Raw genomic sequence first — 17,584 nt, 5'->3', positions numbered from 1 at the left:
GACGAAGTCGTAGTTAGCTTCTTTGATCTATGGGCCATAGACTATGGCTTGTAAAACACTGGTAAACAAATATATGTGTTGTGCTCGCAAGTTCACTATGGCCTGTAAAACACTGGTAAAACATATATTTGCGTTGTGCTCTCCACTATTTTTCTTACAGATTACGCTCAGTTTGATATGCAAATGGGTAAAATCGATAGTAGCAGTTGGATCAGCTTGATCCGATCCAGATAAAAAAAAACTTGAATGGCGTACGAGTGAATACGGCATCCGCTTAGCTCGTGACAAACTCACTGCGCGCCATTCGTCACAGTGTACACTGTGAATATTCTAAATATTCTAAATATATAGTCTGTATTTACACAACCCACGCTTCACCGCGTCAGCCATTTACTCTATAGACAAGGCTAATTTGCATCATCCAGCAGATTATTTATTTCAGGAATAATCAATATTGCATTATTTATGGAGAAAAGCCTAATATTTGGTGTCCCTGGTAGACAGTAAAGATGAAACACGTAAATGCATATTCTCGTGAATGCTGGACGAAAGAAGAGAAAAAAAAGCATAAAAATTGGATGCCCCAATAGAATTGCTAGCTTACAACAAGGGAAATCGTCCGCTAAAACAGTAGCAAACTCCGCAAAAGGACCTTGTGTATGTGTGTGTGTAAGTTTGCCCAAGTCCGTTGCGATCGATACCGTATTCGCGCAATCTCCGAGTCACGAAAAATGCCGACTGTAGCATCGCTCTCGCTGACTCAGTATTGATTGTCTCGCAGAGATTGTGGCGGTACGTGCTCGGATGTCGCTGAAGCGATCAACCGATATCTTTTCCTCGAAGATCCCTTCGTTGTCTTTTGCTGTGGCTTCATTCTGCAATCTTCATCGTGGTACCTCCATCGAAAGGAAGCAACGCGAAAATAGGTAGCCTCCATTTTGGGCCATACGATACCCATTTCGGAAAGATTTGGAACTACTCTCCCGCGACGGTTCTTCAACGTCACTAACTCTCATACGCAACCAGCGCTAAAGTTTGCCAGCGATCGCCAGCTCGAGCCCTCCGCGCCTCCGTTCAACCGAATTGCGCGCAGTTTCACCATCAGCGTCGCCGATCGCTCATCGCTCTCCGTCCAGTCTACGCATTCGTTGGTCTCCAGCAGCTGAGTTGCCTCACCGACAGCTCTCTTTTCTCCTTGGCTCGGCAACACAGTTTTGCCGCCAAGAAGAGCGAGCGACTGAGCAGCACCATTGGCCAGGCCTTCTTCTGTTTGCAGACACGGCCACAGCCGGTGGCCCCGTACGCTAACGGAGGAGTGCTGAGCTTCCACGCGCCAGGAGCTCCTGAGGACGTTCGCGAGCGCCTCACGCGCCTGTTGCATCTCTCCTCCGACATGATGGCCGATCCGAACCTGGTGGAGGCCGCTAAGGAACATCTCCGCCAGGGAGATGATAGCGCCAGTGATGGCGACGCCGCTGAGATCGCCGACGCCTTCCGCGCCGACGAAGACAACCCTCAACGACTCACGGTACAGTCGCTTCCTTACGTCAAGTGCCGCGAGAGCGTGAGCGCCGTGTTCAGCTTTGACTCGGCTGCTCGCCGCCGCATCTCGTTGGCGTCCAATGCGACATCCGACACGGCCAATTCCTCGCCTGAACACGCCGACAAGCTTCCAACGTCGCTCTCGTACTCGGTGCCATCGACCACAATGGTGACCAACACTCCGCGTGGCCGACCCGCCGTGGACGTTATTGCCACGTACATGAACACTTGTGACCAGCGCACTGTCAAGTCGGAGTTGATGCGCGCCCACGCTCATTTTGCGTCTCCTCGAGGTACGGTAACAGCCGCATTGTACTTGAATTCTTGCCGCCTGCTGTGCTTGAAGTTGACGTCGCAGACGAGAGAACTGACTGTTGTGATTTGGTGACTTGTCTTGTCGTTGGGACGTTTGTGTGTGTGGTTGTTGCTGGTGCTGGAGAAGGCGGTCCGCCGTCGCGCATCCGTTCGTCTTCCATGATGAGCAAGGAAGGCAGCGCCGAGTGGGGCTGGTTCGCAGACATCGACTCGAGCAGCGAAAGTTGGGGCGGCGACGGCTCCATCCACTCACTGCGACGACGACTTAGTGCCGACCTGGGACTCATTGACGTTGGCAATGTCCATGTCTTGGGCGATGAACAGACCAACACACGCAATACAGCAGCGCACAAGACGTTTACGATCGTTACAGAGGGAAACAGTAAAGTCGTCTCCGCTACCGTGTCCATCCCAAAATTCCGTATTGTGCAATCACGCTCGGGCGCCGATCGCCATGCGCAGTATTTAATCACACTCATGCTCGGCAAGGAGCTGTACGCAGACTGGCGCCGGTATTCGGAGTTCGGAGAGTTAGTCAAGACGTTGGATCAGAAGCGGTACACGCGGACACAAGACGCCTGGGCAGGTATTGAGACGCGCTGGTTCAACCGACTAGAGCCCTCGTATCTGCACCAGAAGTGTATCACGCTCGAGAATTTTATGCGTGAGCTCATGTACGAATCGAACGAACCGACTGTGCTGATCAACTTCCTTGGTGGCTACCTGGGTAAGGTAAACGCTCGGCCAACGGACCCGGTGGGTTACCGGCCAGCTGCACAATTGCCGAAGGAACTTCGTCCTCCACAGCCACGTCACGAACGAGAGCTGTTTGAGAAAATGTGGGCCGAAAACTTTAAGCGGTCACACGTCGACTACTCTCACAGTTTGCCGCCAGGCCAGACGGCTAGCTAGAGCTGATGAGTAATGAAGGGGATACACGGTGGTACCCCGTTATTTGATTATTTGTGTAGTGGTCACGTGTGACCCATGCACTTTAGCTTCTCTAATTGGACTTGAAAGTCCTATGAAATCATAGTTAGGTGTTTCCTACTACGTAGAGGTATTTGGTAGGAAAGTCTATAGGAACTTGATTTTAAAAGCTGGAGCGTCCGAGTAGCAGAGTTCGTGCTGATAGACGATGAGATCAGGAATGTGGGAGATGTCACGCAAGTAGAAGAACTGTGCCAGTCGCGACTGTGCAATGAGAGGAAACAGCCACGGAGACACCTGCAGAGCAGAATCGTTAGCGTAGGCAGCAACAGATCTGGAAGCCAGGACTTACCGTCGAAATTAGGGAGTGCCAGCTGAAGCCGACAATCGCTCCGACAATTGCACCGACGACAACTTGGTCCTTCGTGTGGTAGCCCAAGCGCACTCGAGAGTAACAAGTGAACACTGCTAGAAAAATACAGCCGACAATTGTGAACCACTGCTCAATGTAGCGGTGCGCGTTCAACCTGCAGCGACGATAACCATTAGTTTAGTTTAGCCTTTTCAGGTACTTCAATGACAATGGATGAATGTACATACCTCGAGTACGTGTAGGCGACGGCGTATGAGGCGAAGTACGAAATGAACTGCGAATGAGCCGAGGGCATCCCGGAGCCACTCATACGCGCGCCATCAGGTCGCTGCTGGTTGATCGTTTTCTTGAGGATCTTGTTGATCACTTCACTCACAACCTGCCAGCCGTTAGTCCATTACATTCGATTTCCAGATGAATAATACATCTCTACCTGGCCAATAAACATGCTGACGCTGTCCAAGTCGCGCTGACAGGTAACGAGGGTCACGTGCATCAGAGTCACGAACCTGTCGTTGTATTCCAGGTTAGCTATGAAGACTCTAACAAACAGCTTTTGATACGTACACAGGTGAGAGTGTAAAGAGCGCCATGATGACGCCGAACCGGTCAGTCGGATCGTACATGACCCATGTGAGCTCGAACGCCTTAAGTGCCTTGCCCTTGGTCTCCGCTGTCTTGGCCATGGAGTTCCTGAAGTTGTCGGGAGAATGCCACGTTTTGCAGTACCGGAAGTGTACCAACAGACGATCCGATCCGATTTGCACTCACAACGTCAGCATTGGCCTTTGTTTCACAATGGACTTCACCAACGCTAGAGAGCATGAGCCTCATGATGAGGTGGTGAAGGATGCATTCACCTTTTTAGATGACTGGGAGTCGGGAATTCCGCGTGATGTCCTGTTGCCGCTGTCAATGGATTCACAGCCTTGGTTACTGAACTCGCGAAGCATTGAAAATGTTGCAATCGGCTCGGGCGAAATATGAAGCTGCAAATTGCGAGGCCTCCAGAGCCATCGCATTGACTGCGTGTGAGCTGCAGAGAGGCAGACCTGGAGCTGTCAATGGTCAGTTGCTGTTGGAAAGAGATGGCAAAAAGGACGAAAAACTACGAAAGGAGGCGGGGGAGGAAAACCGTATTCTAAGAGAACAGCCCTTATTGCTTATCAGTTGAGAGCCATCGAGTCGCTCCAAAAGCTGGTGCGCACGCGTAGTTACTTGTCTAGAGTCGGTGGGAAACTTACTTCGGAGTACCTTCGTTCCGTAGATGTACAGAAATCTCCTTTCGTCCGAGGCAGATATCGTTGCGGTTAGTGTTCCCCCGGTCGATCAAGATCGTAAACGCTGAGTCACAAAACGCATCGGAAAGCCTTAGCAGTTCACTTGAAAACCAGGTTTTGGAGACAGACCCAGTATTTCGACTCGAAAGCGTGCCTTCGACTTCGCCGGAGGTGAGGTCGAGGTGGTATCGCCAACGCAGACGCACTTAGAAGTTTGTGCAGCACTGTCTTGCCATTTCATTTCCTATGCGCGGCCCAGACCTTGTGGAAAAACTGCCAAAATTGCCAGAGCAGTTTACACATTGACCCCAACGTGGTAAGTTGATGAATTGCTTAAGGCGAGGTTATTCACGACCGAGTTCATTAACATTCTTGTGCGATGGTTGATAATGTAAAGCCTACAGACATTCTCGACTAGTTTTGCTGACAGCTACGAAAGTGTGGAGTTGTCGTTTGTAATGAATGGCCATTGAACTAAGCGTCTACACGACGATTCTGCACGGAATGTCATCGTTTCATCCAGCATGCACCAACTTGTAAGGCTTCAAAACAACAATGATCCAAGTGCTCACTATAGCGAGACTGCTTGGGTTGTGATTGAACCAGCCAATGATGATGCCACAGAGTTATGCGTATTGCGAGTCTGTGCAAAGATCGGTAACGAGCATCTATCGGACCGAAAACGATGCATGGACATAAGTACTGTCCAACTTCCTAATGGAGCAAGAACTGGACGCCATCCAGCTCGATATTGAAGGTGATCTACTAGCTGCGCCACCGTGGCAAGGTAATTTGTAAGAATGAACAAGTCTCAATTCTATTTAGCAAGCACAGGGCTCATTTGATGCTCCCCATGCGCAGGAGTGTGCTTTATACACCTACTGGGACTTCTTTTTAGGAGAAGTAGCAGCAGTGTTGTTGCAAACTTCGTGTTGGTAGACTGTCAGGTCCGGGATGTGTGAGATGTCACGGACGTAGAAGAACTTGGCAAGGCGCGACTCGGCCACCAAAGGGAACAGCCACGGAGAGGTCTGTATCAATATGTAATCGCATAAGCGTCAGCCCTTGTACGATAACAATCACCATATCATTGTCTAAACCAACTTACCGCAGCGACCAGGGCGTACCAGACAACACCAGTGAGCACTCCGATGGCCGCACCAACAACTACTTGGTCTATCGAGTGGTAGTTCAAATGGATTCGCGAGTAGCAAGTCAGTACTGCCGACGTAATAGCACTGAAGATAGTGAACCACTGCTCCAGAAATCGACGCGTGTTCAACCTGATAGCACTCACGAACTGCGTGAAAACCATCACACCTAAAGCAATAAAGCACAGTTTCTATTCCTCTACCTCTTCCACGTGTAAATCACCACGTAGGCTGCGAAGAAGCCCATGAACTGGGAGTGCGCCGACGGCATTCCCGGCCCGGTCATGTACGCGCCTTCCGGTCGCGGTTGATTGATGAGCTTCTTCAGCACCTTATTAAGGACGACGCTCACGAGCTGCCAACAATGAAGTCCGTTAATGCCCCAAGAAACGCGATATAATAAAAACGAAAGATACAAATTCTCTACCTGTCCCACGAGCATGCTGATACTGTCCAAGTCTCGCTGCGAGGCCACGACTGTGATGTACACGATCACGAGGAAGCTATTACCCAACAGGTTAGAACGAGCAATTTCCAATACAATTATTGTGTGCAACAAACAAACGTACATGGGGGACAGTGTACATAGTGCCAGAACGGCCCCGAACGGATCCTGCGGGTCGTACACGACCCACGTGAGCTCGAACTCCTGCACGGTCGTAGCTGCGTCCTCCATTATGCGAAATGATTCGCAAGTACGTGGCCTCAGGTCACTATTCTAGAGGGATGGTAGTGACATCAGCCATTATCACATGTCACTATTCTCGAGCGCGACAGTGCCATCTGGCCATGAGTGCGCAGGCTACTCGCCTCGAGAACCTCTTCCTGCTCTTGCGCGGTCTGTGGACGCCCGATGGCGCAATTGATTCTGGCAGCAGTTACTTGTGTTTCATTCCTATCTAACAGTGCGAAATTCTTGTTGCTAGAGCAGACGGAAGCAGCGCACAGATCCGCGAGAACGCAGCGGAGAAGTTGGGTGAGGTGGCCGCGCGCTCTTCCGATGTCTGTGAATCCATTTTGCAGCAGTTGCGGCCTTTAATTGTGGACAGTGAGTGGGAGATCCGAGTGGCTGCATCCAAGTGTCTCGATGTGGTGGCGCGCTCCTTGCGACACGAGAACGAGAACGTCGCGGATCTCTTCGCCTTGGTCTCGCGTAAGTGTAAACAGGAGGCAACAGTGCAATGAACCTCCTCTGATGCAATTGCTATTGCTGATGTGGTGTTGCAGTCGGTAGCCAAGAAGCTTCTAGTGCGGCGTTGAATCTGCAGACTGTGGATATCAGCCAGGTCGTGCAGGAGGGTGCACCGCTATTGCGCAGCGGAGGAGAAGTACGTAGGTGCGTTTACAGTGGCATTACAGAGGCTGACGGTGGATGTTGAGTGAGGTAGGAGTATCAATACACGACAAATCTGACGGAGGAAGAGCGGCGGATCCACGCTGTGAAGCAACGCCGACTGCTGTTGAAGCGTTTAAGTGGAGCAGGAGGTCCGATCTGGAAAACACGCGAGGATTCACTGACGAAGCAGCTACTTCCACGACTCAACCGAGACCGTATGGAGGATCGTCATGGTTTTTTGTTTTTTTTTTTTTTACTGACTACCGTGTGGATACTGTAGATGCACAGGAAATTGCGGATGATATTGAGACTAGTGAGTCACAACCTCACGCAGAAGAGGAACCTACTACGGCTATTAATCGGAAGCAAGCAAGTGATATCTTATCTATTCCGTCACGTTCAAAGCGTCGCTCGGTTCATGACTCGGCTACAGGGAGTGGCGTAAAACGACTGAAAGCTGATGATTGCAGCGATACTGAGGATGTGATTATGCAATCTGGAGGCGAAATTGGTTCTCATTGTCGAATCGATGAAAGTGAAACGCAAACAAAAGCAGCGATCGTCGCAGGTTTGGTCTCCGATATGTTTGAGAGTATGTTTGATTCGAAGTGGGAGGTTCGACACGGCGCTCTCTTGTCGCTGCGGCAAATTCTCCTATCATCCCACTTCACTGCGGCTGTTGAAGCAGCTCGGCCAGCGGTGGACGAGGCCACGCAGCGAAATTTCGTTGATAAATGGCTGGAAGAGTGTTTGATTCGCTGCATCTGCGTACTAGCATTGGATCAATTTGTGGACTACTCGGCAGATGGATCGGTCTCCCCTGTACGCGAGGTTTGCGCACAGGTGTTTGGTATTTTACTGGGCAGTCTCTCTAGCGAAGATACACTGGTCGGGTATTTGCAAGTAGTGAGGACGCTGTTCAGTGGGTTGACCTGGCAGGCGTGTCATGGTGGGCTGTTAGGGCTGAAATATCTGGTCCAAGCTCACAAAAAGCATGCACAAGTGCTGATTCCTCTCTTCTTCGACGATATTGTGACGGCGTTTTCTCAGTCTGATTCAGAGGAGGACGTGCTAGTTCTGGCTGCTGAAATGTTCAGAGATTTTGTTTCGTTTTTGGATCGGATTGAGCCTGTGGGCATCACGAATACTACTGGACTGCTGTGGAGATCTTTGAAGCTTCACGAAAGCGCTGGGATGGTTTCCGCAAGCATAGTTCAGGCTCTAAGTGCCTGGCATAGTAATCCTACAGTTGCAGAACTTTTGCAGGATAACGCTAAAGTTCAGGCAGCTCTTTGGCAGAATTTATCGTGCACGATCCCGATGCTCCACCATCATTCGCTATCTGTTCGAGCGTCCAGCACAACCTGCGTGGCAGCCATATTCTCCAGGGAGTCTTCGTCCTCACAGTCAAATTCAGCTAACTTTGCTAAGGTATTCCTGCCGCATTTGCTACTTCAAGTGCTTTTGGAGGAAGAGGAGTCGATCCAACGAAGCTTACTGTCCGCGTGGAAACAAGTTGTAAGAAACCTGTCGAAAGAAGAGCTACTGATTCCTGTTATTGATGGTAATCTGCCAAAGTGGATGAAGCTGTTGTGGTCGACGAACGAGATCAGTTGTTTAAACGTTGAAGTGGCCAATTCTGAAGGTACTGTATCCATTGCAGACGTAAATCAATCTGTCGATCGACTAGCACAAGAGAATCTGTCCTCACGTGTGGTGTTTGCTGAGGCTCTTGGCTTTGCCGTTTCTCACGTTCCTCTTTCGAGCTCTTGCATGACGCAGTTGATTCGATTAGTATGTGATGGTTTATGCAGCAGTTCTGGGGAACGACAGTGTGGTGTGCTGCTAGCATTGTCAAAATGGGGTTACTATGAGCAGCACCTGAATGTCGAAGACCCACAAGAGCAATCACGACGAATTCAGCATTTGCAAGACTCAATCGGAGCTTTCCTGGGATCCTTTGCAGAGAATCAGTGGAGGACAGGTCAGTCTGATGCAGCGAGTGAGGAGGGGCCAGTGTTTTACAGGGAGCAGCTTGGATCGTTGAAAAGAGTCGTGCAGATGGAAGCTTGCATTATCGATATTTTTTCATCGGCAGGTATCTCCCTTCAGCCTACGGAAAAACCAGACGCAGCGTCATCAGCAGATATTTCACGGCAGATCGCCGAACATATCGCTCTTTTTCCTTATGAGAAGTTGCAAGACCATCCGAAAGAGTTTGAATTGGCGCATTTCAAGCGACAAGATCTCTTTCTGGTAGACGAGTTGGTTCAACAAAGTTTCTCCCGCTTTTACCATCGGATACAAGGTCTGGGAAGTAGCGCGTACTGTGTAATCCTCCCGATTCCAAAGAAGAGCGGCTTTTTGGTCAAAGCGCTGATGAATTCGATCAAGGAAGAAGAAGAAATAGCATTCCGCGCTATTTCAGCGCAAGCGATTGCCAGGTTTGTGGTGGATCAGGCACATACTCAGAAGAAATGTGTCGCCAAGATCGTCTCCAACCTCTGCAACAGTGCTGCGGCGTTGATAGGCGCAACGAGCGATCCCTCCGACAGCAACCCGCAACATGATCCAAGCCCTGTTATTCTTCCTGACGTACTCAAGAAGATAAGGGTCCGAGCAGTGGGCGCTGAGGCTGCGTTAAGTGAGATTTGTAAGCACACGGGTGATTCTCTATTTGAAACATGTCGTGCGTTGGAGGATGCCATTTCCAAGGCGTGGAAGCAGCAAAATGTTGATGAGCTTACTATTCAACGATGCATGCACTTGATTATGCTGGTGATGCCCCATACTGAGAGTGGCGCGATGGAAAAATGCTTGTCATGGCTAGAGCGACTGGCACAATTGATGCAGCAGCCATGTGAAGATCATCAAACACGGCGTACAGTCGCTCATGCTGTTGCTATTATTTGCAAGAATGCCCAAGGTCAGCACCGCGAACATGCGATGCTCATTGTATACAGCTCAATATTTGTGGCATTTTCCAACACTGGCAGTGTGAAGACTGAAGCGCTTGAAGCTGCAGTGATGGTGCTTGATCGTATCGTCCATATTCTTGGGGCAGACCTGACACCATACGTACCCAGCCTCGTTCACTACGCGATGAAGACCATGAGCTCGCAGTCGAAACGTATTCGCACTTTTGCAGCTGGGGCATTTGCCGATTTGGTTCCATTGATTCCGCTTCAAATGGATCTTGAGCTTCATGATTCTGCCCAGCTACTCCCTGATTCGCTGAGAACAATTGTGGAGGTAAACGCAGTTTCACGCAGCTTTCTCGAGAGCTTCTCGACGGGGAAAGCTGTTCAGCATGCTGATGTGACGGCTGGGTTAGCTCCGGAGACGACATTGCGTTTGTATCAACAGCACGGAGTGGACTGGCTGTGCTTTATGGCCAAGAATAATCTTCACGGCATTCTAGCGGATGATATGGGTCTTGGTAAAACATTGCAGACGCTGGCCGCTATGGCGTCCACGTTAGGAATGGAACTGAAGAACGAGGCATCTATGCCTTGCATTATTGTTTGCCCACCAATTATCGTTCACCACTGGATCCAGGAGATCAAGAAGTACATCCCTGGCATCTTCGCGTCCATCATCGACTACTCAACTCCTGCAAGTGATCGAAAGCGTCTTCGTCGTGGGAATGCTTTCCCTATTTCGGGTCGCGGTTCAACGTTGATCATAACGACTTACTCGATTCTGCGTGCAGATATCAAGTACTTCAGCTCTGTCGAATATATGTATGTGGTGCTTGACGAAGCGCATTTGATTCGGAATCCGTCCACGGGACTATTTCGTGCCGTGTTGGAGCTTCGCGCATCGCATCGTGTTGCTTTGAGTGGAACTCCGTTGCAGAATAACGTGACGGACTTGTGGGCTCTGTTCGAGTTCTTGATGCCAGGATACTTAGGCGACTTCACTGTATTTCGTCGCGAGTATGTGCTCCCGATAACAAAGTCGAAAGAACGAAATGCGACTACGAAACAGAAGGAGCAAGCAGCGATCGCAATCGCAAAACTGCACCAGAAAGTATTACCATTTATTCTTCGACGAACGAAAGATCAGGTGCTCGACGAGCTTCCCCCGAAGATTATCTCCAACGTGTTACTCCCACTTTCCCCGCTGCAAAAGCGACTGTATTCATTGGCGTCGTCAACAGAGGAAGACACAAGCTCAGTAAACTCTTCAAGAACGAAGAATCAAGAAAAGGATGCGGCAACGACCAACGTGCTGACAAATCTTCAACTGCTTCGCAAGATTTGTGTACACCCAGCGCTGGTTGCTGACGATAAAGCTGCTCAAGGTCTCAATTCAAAGGAGAAGAGTGCGCTTTCGGACTGGAAGAGCTCAGGAAAGATGACCGGGTTACACGATCTCTTGGTAGAGTGCTGTGATATTGCGGCACGGGATCAGAAAACTTCTATAGACTCTGCTTCCAACGCTGATGATACCAGCTTTTCTCCTCATCGGTGTCTGGTGTTCGCTCATCTGCAAAAGACGCTGGATCTCACAGAGCAAATGCTACAGGACGCGTTGCCTGGAGTAATGTATCGTCGTCTGGATGGAAGAACTTCCCACTCGAAGCGTGCAGATATTGTTCAGCAGTTCAATGCCGACCCATCGATAGACGTCTTGTTGTTGACTACATCGGTTGGTGGCCTGGGACTCACGCTCACTGGCGCTGACACTGTCATCTTTATTGAACACTCGTGGAACCCTTTTGTCGATCTGCAAGCAATGGATCGTGCACATCGCATTGGGCAGAAGCGTACCGTTCGCGTATTCAGGTTAATCATGGAGGAATCTCTCGAGGAACACATTGTAAACCTCCAGCAGTTCAAAGAGCAAGTTGCGGCTACGGTGGTGCAAAAGAGCGACGCTCAAAGCAGCATGAACACGAATACCAGAGGAGTGCTGAACTTGCTGCAAGCTTCGTCATCCGCAGTGGCTGCCAAGGAACTTCGAGCATCAGTTGCTGCAACAAAGAGCAGTGAAGGCGACCAGCACGTTGCTGCAGCACTTCCACAAGGAGCCCAAGAACTGCTCGACCAGATCGGTGAGCTGTGGGACGAATCTCAGTACGAATCCTTAGCGTTTCCTGAAGACGAATGAGGGTGTTGCTACAGAATTTGGAGAGCGTCAATAGGAAGTTTGTCTCTATGTGATGTATTGGATCGGAAGTACCATGATAGTCGATGTCTTACTGAGCATCGATCAGGCTTTCGACGTCAAGTTGAATGATATCAGCATCGGAGCCCTACAATAACACAACATACAATCACGAGAAAAAAAATGGGTCGTCAGAGCAAGCAAATATCACATACTCAGCGTTTCAACATACCAAGATCGAGGCGACGTTGGGGTTGGTACGACCACGATCGCCGTGCACGAACTCCTTGACGTACGTCCCCGCAGACGTTGTGAGACGTAGGAGCATGTAGTGCTTATTCAGCACCTCACACTTGGCTGCATGGATAATTTTCGGCCGCGTCATCAGCGTCCTGCGGTGCAGCACGCGGATGGGAGTCTGTTGCTGAATGGTGAGGTCTTGGATCGCGTCAATCTTCGCAATAGCCTCTGGTGTCAATACTCCTTCCGACCAAACGACACAGCTAATGCCACACAATAATACAATCATCGTTAGTCCAGTTAACATAGAAACTAAATGGTGAAATAACGTACCAGTAAGTCTTCTTCTTCGAGTCCGCGCCAGCCTGTAGTCCTGCGAAATAGTCCTTGGTGGAGCTCTTGACTTGGACAATTTCAACAGCGCCATTGTTCGCGTCGTTCACTGCCTTTTCAATCTGGTCATACTCGGATTGATCCAGGTATGCCTTCTTGGCATCTGCAAGTAGAAATAATGATCAGTGAGGATACCAAGCAAACAGGATTTCGCTAGGGCGCTAGAATAAACAAAAGCAAAAGTAAGAACGCACTCAAAATCTCCAAGATAAACGGCCTTCCGTTTCCAAGCATGCGCACATCGACATCTTCACGACCCGCAGTGTGAAACTTGTAGCCACTGCCTCGAAAGAATGGCAGAGCAATATCACCAATGCATTCTTCCACGGAGGATTCGCCCATTCGCTCTCCGTCCAGAACCCACGGTGTCTGACTTAGTCCACGTTGGAATTTGAGGTATCGCCCCTGCATGTACACGGAGTCGCGCTCGAATGTGGCCACAGCCGCTGGTACAGTGGTAACTGGAGTGGGAGGACTCTTGATAGTCTCGGGCATAGTCGTCAGTGCTGCAAGAGCGCGGGAAACTGCACCAAAACCATCGAAAACAGGAGGTGGTCCACGGCCGCGCTTTCGAGTCCCCTCTAGCTGTTTCTGTATCAACGCAGATAGATCAACGTGAGTAACGACAATCAAACCACGCATACAAACACGCATTTCGACATTCGCCATCGTACCTTGATTGCCGGAATCTGACGCACTTCATCAGCGGATTCATCATGCTTGATGTCGATCAGCACCGAAAATTCGCTTTTATTAGCGCATTCGGCATTTTTGAGCATCCGCGATACGGGAGGAGCCAGGAAGGACTAATACATCCACAACCAGAGAGGGTGAGGATAAGTTCTAAAAACTAACCCAAGCATGTCTGCGTGCCCTCACCTTGAGTACATCCTTCATGTCAAACGGCATTTTGCGTGGGAAATTGTCGACACTCGAGCGCAAGAACTTGAGCAGCGAGTATTCTCGCAACAGCACGACACTTGGCAGTTTAATGTTAAGCGAGAAGGCCTTGACGTCATAGTTGGCCTTTTCGGATAATTGCTGCACGTCGGCCAGGATCTTCTCATGAAACGCGCTATTCAACACGCCCACACAGCAGGTGCAGCCTAGCATAGTAAAACAATTGCAGCAAATAAGGACAATGGCTTCAACCTCTCCACTTGATTGATACTTACCCACAACTTCTTTCGATTCGACCTCCACGCCGCTCTCTTTAATAAAATCGTTCACTGCACCAGCCAATTCCTCCTCGGTGCAGCTACAATGGCACTCAAATAGAGCAGAATGTGAGTCACTCGCAGCTGGGGATGCGTGTCAATGGTTGCAGACATCCTGGTCATGCTTGGATCAAACCACTCACGCATAGACTTCCGAATCCTCGATACCAGCAAAACGCAGGCAGCACCGCACGCAAACATCCAGCTCGAGGGTGCGAACAAGCGCCTTGGCAGACAGCAGCCCACCGCGCAACGCACTCGCCAGGTCCATGCCAACGTCGGTACAGAACAGTACGCTCCAGTCAAAACGTTGACGTCGTGTCGCCGCGCAGCGATTAGTCAAAATGTAACGGCAGTTTCTACCAATCGGTTCGGTGGTACTTCCGTCTTTTCTGCCAATCGTTGAGTTGATGCTCTCGTTTTGCCACGTTTCCACACCCCATACAAATCCCTACATGTTACAAACAAGCCCGGCTCTACGGTCGATTTACAGTCGACGATTGACGTAGAGCTCGCGGCATCGTGAAGCGAGCGAAGGGGGGACCGCCGTAGCAGTCAGTAGCGCACTCGGCGGCGGACAGAGAAAGCGAACGAGCCATGCCGAGCTTCTGCCCCAAGTGCGTCGTCGTCTTAGCATCCGTCTCCTCCGATTGGATCTAATTCACGTTGCCTTTTCAATCAGATGCGGGGACTTTGTGGAGGAAGACGCATGTGGAAAATGCGGCGAGAAGGCGGTGCGTATGACGATTTAATTGCGGAATTAGAGGCAGATCTGGGTAAACTCACGCTGTGAATGGCTGCAGGTGACGACCAAAGAGAACCCATGGAAGGCGGCGTCCAAGGTGCCTGGAGGCGACAATATGAGCGTCCCCGCGGTGCCCACGGCCTTCACAGCGGCAGCGCGTATCAAAATGATGGGGTGCGACCGATGAAATAGTCTGGTGGCGTATTACGACCGTAGAGACTGACACAAAGCTGTATATTGATTTACAGAGTGCAGCCCGTGCCGGAGCCCGCGCGCAAGGAGCAAGCGGTGGCTCGCTTCAACTTCGTCCCGCAGGATCCGAGCACCCAATTGGCGCTGTCCAAGGGCGACGAGGTGGACGTCGTACGTAAGGATAACGATGGCTGGTGGTTCGTCATTAAGGACGGCGAGAAGGGTCTCGTACCCGGTTCGTACCTGCACATTGAGAACCCCATCATCCCCATCACGGATGCTGCGATTCTCGCAGCGCGTGAGGCCTCCAACCAGCGCTTTATGGAGTTACAACGCACCACTGGAGGCACTGGACAGGGAGCAGAGGCAGGCGTGGAGTACCAGTCGCCGCTGGGATTGGAGGCTCTTGCTATTGCAGACTCGTGTGCACCCAAGCCCCCGAATGGACCAGCGCGAGGTGCAGATGCCAAGTCTGGAGGCACAGAATTCAAGCCTGGCGAGGTGCGCAAGCTCAGGAAATGTTACGCATGCAAGGAGACGATCTTGGGCCGCACGAAAGTGTGCAAGGACCAGATTTTCCACGAAATCTGCTTGTTGTGCAAAGGTTGTCGTGAATCTATCGAGGAGGACGAGGATTTTACGCTCATTAAGAAGAAGGCGTACCACGCGGACTGCGCGAAGGACGTCAACCACTGTTTTGTGTGCGACAAGGAGATTCTGGGTCGAGTGTACCGCGCTGGAGATGGCGCTTTCCACAAGCTTTGCATGGTTTGCTCGGTGTGCAACAAACAGTCGAAGGAAGCTGGAGCCAAGCTTGAGAACGACCTCCTTGTTTGCGGCGAATGTGTTGCAGAGAAGGAGAGAAAGGAGCGAGAGGAGAGGGAAGCTGCGTTAGAACGGGAGCGCGCAGCTGCGAAGGCGAAGGCAGAAAAAGAAGCAGCTCTTGCGGCGGCCAGAGCACTGGAGGAAGAAAAGGAGCGAAAAGCACGCGAGGCACAGAAAGCTGCCGAGGAGGCCGCTCGCGCGAAGGCCAAGGCGGAGGCTGAAGCGGCCGCCGCTGCTCGTGCACAGGCAGAACGAGAGGCAGCAGAGGCCGAAGCTATGCAGAGAGCTGCCGCTGCGGCTGTTGCGAACGGCAACGGGCGATCTGGGACTGACAGTCTTCGATCCAGCACGTCGAATCTGGACGAGTTTGACCTCGAGGCCACTCCTATCGACATGTCCGGCCACAATGGACGGATCTCTGAAGTGTCAGACATCGATTCTCTTCTTAGCGACGGCGATTACGCGGGATACATGGGCAATGGTCAAAGGGAATCGCTGCGCTTGTCGGAGGTGCTGGACCTCGAGTCTTACGACGATGATCGCTTGTCCGACCTAAGTGGCATCTCGGAAGGCGCAGGTGAACGCAACAGACAGCGACGATCTACGGTTGAAAGGACGGTGAAAGAAAATGAAGAGACCTTCTCGGAAGACGAGGACGACCGCGAGCTGTGCGGTGGTTGTGGCCTCGTTCTGGAGGGAGAAGCGGTCGGAGCCCTGAACCAGTACTTTCACTATGAGGTGCGTGTGGGAACGATGGAGGAGTTCTGTGAAATATGTTGCCTAACGTAAAATTGTGTTGGTTTGTGTGTAACAGTGCTTCAAATGCAGCCACTGTAGCCGTGTTATTGCTGAAGACGATGGCTACGCAGAGAAGGACAACCAAGTAATGCTGGCTAAGCTGTTATTAGCTATTGAATGCGTGATTAACTTACTATTGTGACTTTAGGCGTTCCACCAAGGATGCTATCAGGCTCGTTTCGGCAAGAAGTGCCACCGATGCGACAAGGTGCTTAAGGGAAAAGTGGTCAAAGCCCTCGACCATCTTTACCACCCAGACTGCTTTGTATGCTATCAATGCAGTGCCTCCCTTTCAGGTACGCGACGAAACCAGTGCGAATCACATTGTATGAACCGCATGATACTAATACAGATGCTGCGTGTGTGTGTCGTTTTGTTGTCCAGCAGAGAGTTTCTTCGAGCACGAAGGCCAGGCTGTTTGTGCGAAATGCAAACACGAAGCAATCGCGCAGGACGAGCCGAGCTTCCCGTATGTATCGCTGTGGTTTGATGTTGGTTGTTCGACGGACTAACATGGTGATGTGTGGGTTGTACTCAACAGAGAGAACATGGCCCCAGTGTCCAAGGGTATTGCTGGCTATCGGTTCGACGCCCAGGATGACACACAACTGACTATTTATCCTGGCGACGAAGTCGCTATTCTCCAGAAGGTTCGTTCACCTCGAGAGGTTTATTGCTGCTAAAAAAAATGCTCTAACAGCGTATCACTCTGGACGACAGGATGACGATGGCTGGTGGCTGGTGGATCTGCGCAACAAGCGTGGTTACGTACCAGGCTCCTACTTAATTGAGCGCCCCATTGAAGAGCCGAAACCTCAGCCGAAGAAGAAGAAGAGTGCTTTCAAGAGTAAACCCAAGCGTAAGCCGGGTCTTTGCAGCTCATGCTCGACACAGAACCCGGTGGAGGCGCGTTTCTGCAGAAGCTGTGGTAACAACCTGATGGCCTAAGTGGTGCATGGATAAGAGTGAGAAAAGTAACAAGCGGCAGTTTGTTTAGAGAAAAGGTACGCGGAGACAGGGAGACACTGACCGACCTTGGCCTTATGAGCCGTGCGATGGCCTCTTTTGCATGGTGGCCGAAGACGCTTTTGTGTCTGTCGTGCGTTGGCAGCGAGTGTACAACAAGAAAAGGTCT

At 50.8% G+C, this 17,584-nt stretch overlaps 7 protein-coding genes across 12 annotated transcripts; 4 read left to right on the top strand and 3 right to left on the bottom strand.

Moving 5' to 3' along the window:
- The first annotated feature begins 822 nt into the window (after nucleotides 1-822).
- Nucleotides 823-3,623, top strand: PPTG_11720 (hypothetical protein). Its single transcript, XM_008906857.1, has 2 exons — nucleotides 823-1,835; nucleotides 1,985-3,623. The coding sequence occupies exons 1-2, from the start codon at nucleotides 1,394-1,396 to the stop codon at nucleotides 2,767-2,769; spliced, it is 1,227 nt and encodes a 408-aa protein (XP_008905105.1). The 5' UTR covers nucleotides 823-1,393; the 3' UTR covers nucleotides 2,770-3,623.
- Nucleotides 2,776-3,931, bottom strand: PPTG_11719. 2 transcript variants are annotated; one of them, XM_008906855.1, is made up of 5 exons: nucleotides 3,728-3,931; nucleotides 3,594-3,669; nucleotides 3,388-3,539; nucleotides 3,140-3,314; nucleotides 2,776-3,084 (listed from the first exon to the last, which is right to left on the bottom strand). In XM_008906855.1, the coding sequence occupies exons 1-5, from the start codon at nucleotides 3,844-3,846 to the stop codon at nucleotides 2,935-2,937; spliced, it is 672 nt and encodes a 223-aa protein (XP_008905103.1). In that variant the 5' UTR covers nucleotides 3,847-3,931; the 3' UTR covers nucleotides 2,776-2,934. The 2 variants fall into 2 exon arrangements, with proteins under 2 accessions (XP_008905103.1, XP_008905104.1); XM_008906856.1 differs by having other exon boundaries at nucleotides 2,776-3,314.
- A 27-nt stretch (nucleotides 3,932-3,958) lies between these two features.
- Nucleotides 3,959-4,147, top strand: PPTG_22861 (hypothetical protein; the record flags this gene model as incomplete). Its single annotated transcript, XM_008906854.1, has 1 exon — nucleotides 3,959-4,147. The coding sequence occupies one exon, from the start codon at nucleotides 3,959-3,961 to the stop codon at nucleotides 4,145-4,147; it is 189 nt and encodes a 62-aa protein (XP_008905102.1).
- A 1,011-nt stretch (nucleotides 4,148-5,158) lies between these two features.
- Nucleotides 5,159-6,289, bottom strand: PPTG_11718. Of its 2 annotated transcripts, XM_008906852.1 has the most exons (5): nucleotides 6,161-6,289; nucleotides 6,019-6,094; nucleotides 5,795-5,946; nucleotides 5,549-5,723; nucleotides 5,159-5,471 (listed from the first exon to the last, which is right to left on the bottom strand). In XM_008906852.1, the coding sequence occupies exons 1-5, from the start codon at nucleotides 6,265-6,267 to the stop codon at nucleotides 5,319-5,321; spliced, it is 663 nt and encodes a 220-aa protein (XP_008905100.1). In that variant the 5' UTR covers nucleotides 6,268-6,289; the 3' UTR covers nucleotides 5,159-5,318. The 2 variants fall into 2 exon arrangements, with proteins under 2 accessions (XP_008905100.1, XP_008905101.1); XM_008906853.1 differs by having other exon boundaries at nucleotides 5,159-5,723.
- Nucleotides 6,290-6,380: 91 nt separating this feature from the next.
- Nucleotides 6,381-12,042, top strand: PPTG_11717 (hypothetical protein; the record flags this gene model as incomplete). The annotated part of the gene is made up of 5 exons (XM_008906851.1): nucleotides 6,381-6,429; nucleotides 6,523-6,744; nucleotides 6,819-6,919; nucleotides 6,980-7,142; nucleotides 7,208-12,042. 5 exons carry the CDS (start codon nucleotides 6,381-6,383, stop codon nucleotides 12,040-12,042), a joined length of 5,370 nt encoding a protein of 1,789 aa, XP_008905099.1.
- On the bottom strand, nucleotides 11,109-14,216 carry PPTG_11716 (tRNA pseudouridine(54/55) synthase). 4 transcript variants are annotated; one of them, XM_008906848.1, is made up of 9 exons: nucleotides 14,033-14,216; nucleotides 13,848-13,930; nucleotides 13,552-13,778; nucleotides 13,347-13,478; nucleotides 12,867-13,263; nucleotides 12,613-12,775; nucleotides 12,272-12,542; nucleotides 12,115-12,187; nucleotides 11,109-12,050 (listed from the first exon to the last, which is right to left on the bottom strand). In XM_008906848.1, the coding sequence occupies exons 1-8, from the start codon at nucleotides 14,158-14,160 to the stop codon at nucleotides 12,131-12,133; spliced, it is 1,458 nt and encodes a 485-aa protein (XP_008905096.1). In that variant the 5' UTR covers nucleotides 14,161-14,216; the 3' UTR covers nucleotides 11,109-12,050; nucleotides 12,115-12,130. The 4 variants fall into 4 exon arrangements, with proteins under 4 accessions (XP_008905096.1, XP_008905098.1, XP_008905095.1 ...); XM_008906850.1 differs by having other exon boundaries at nucleotides 13,848-14,216; XM_008906847.1 differs by having other exon boundaries at nucleotides 11,109-12,187.
- Nucleotides 14,217-14,486: 270 nt separating this feature from the next.
- On the top strand, nucleotides 14,487-17,397 carry PPTG_11715 (hypothetical protein; the record flags this gene model as incomplete). Its single annotated transcript, XM_008906846.1, has 9 exons — nucleotides 14,487-14,506; nucleotides 14,572-14,623; nucleotides 14,693-14,808; nucleotides 14,883-16,389; nucleotides 16,466-16,534; nucleotides 16,598-16,745; nucleotides 16,837-16,918; nucleotides 16,991-17,099; nucleotides 17,170-17,397. 9 exons carry the CDS (start codon nucleotides 14,487-14,489, stop codon nucleotides 17,395-17,397), a joined length of 2,331 nt encoding a protein of 776 aa, XP_008905094.1.
- Between the last annotated feature and the right edge of the window lie 187 nt (nucleotides 17,398-17,584).

Source organism: Phytophthora parasitica (assembly GCF_000247585.1).
Source record: "Phytophthora parasitica INRA-310 unplaced genomic scaffold supercont2.25, whole genome shotgun sequence".
Classification (NCBI taxonomy): Eukaryota; Oomycota; class Peronosporomycetes; order Peronosporales; family Peronosporaceae; genus Phytophthora; species Phytophthora nicotianae.
This window is presented reverse-complemented; position numbering and strand designations above follow the sequence as displayed.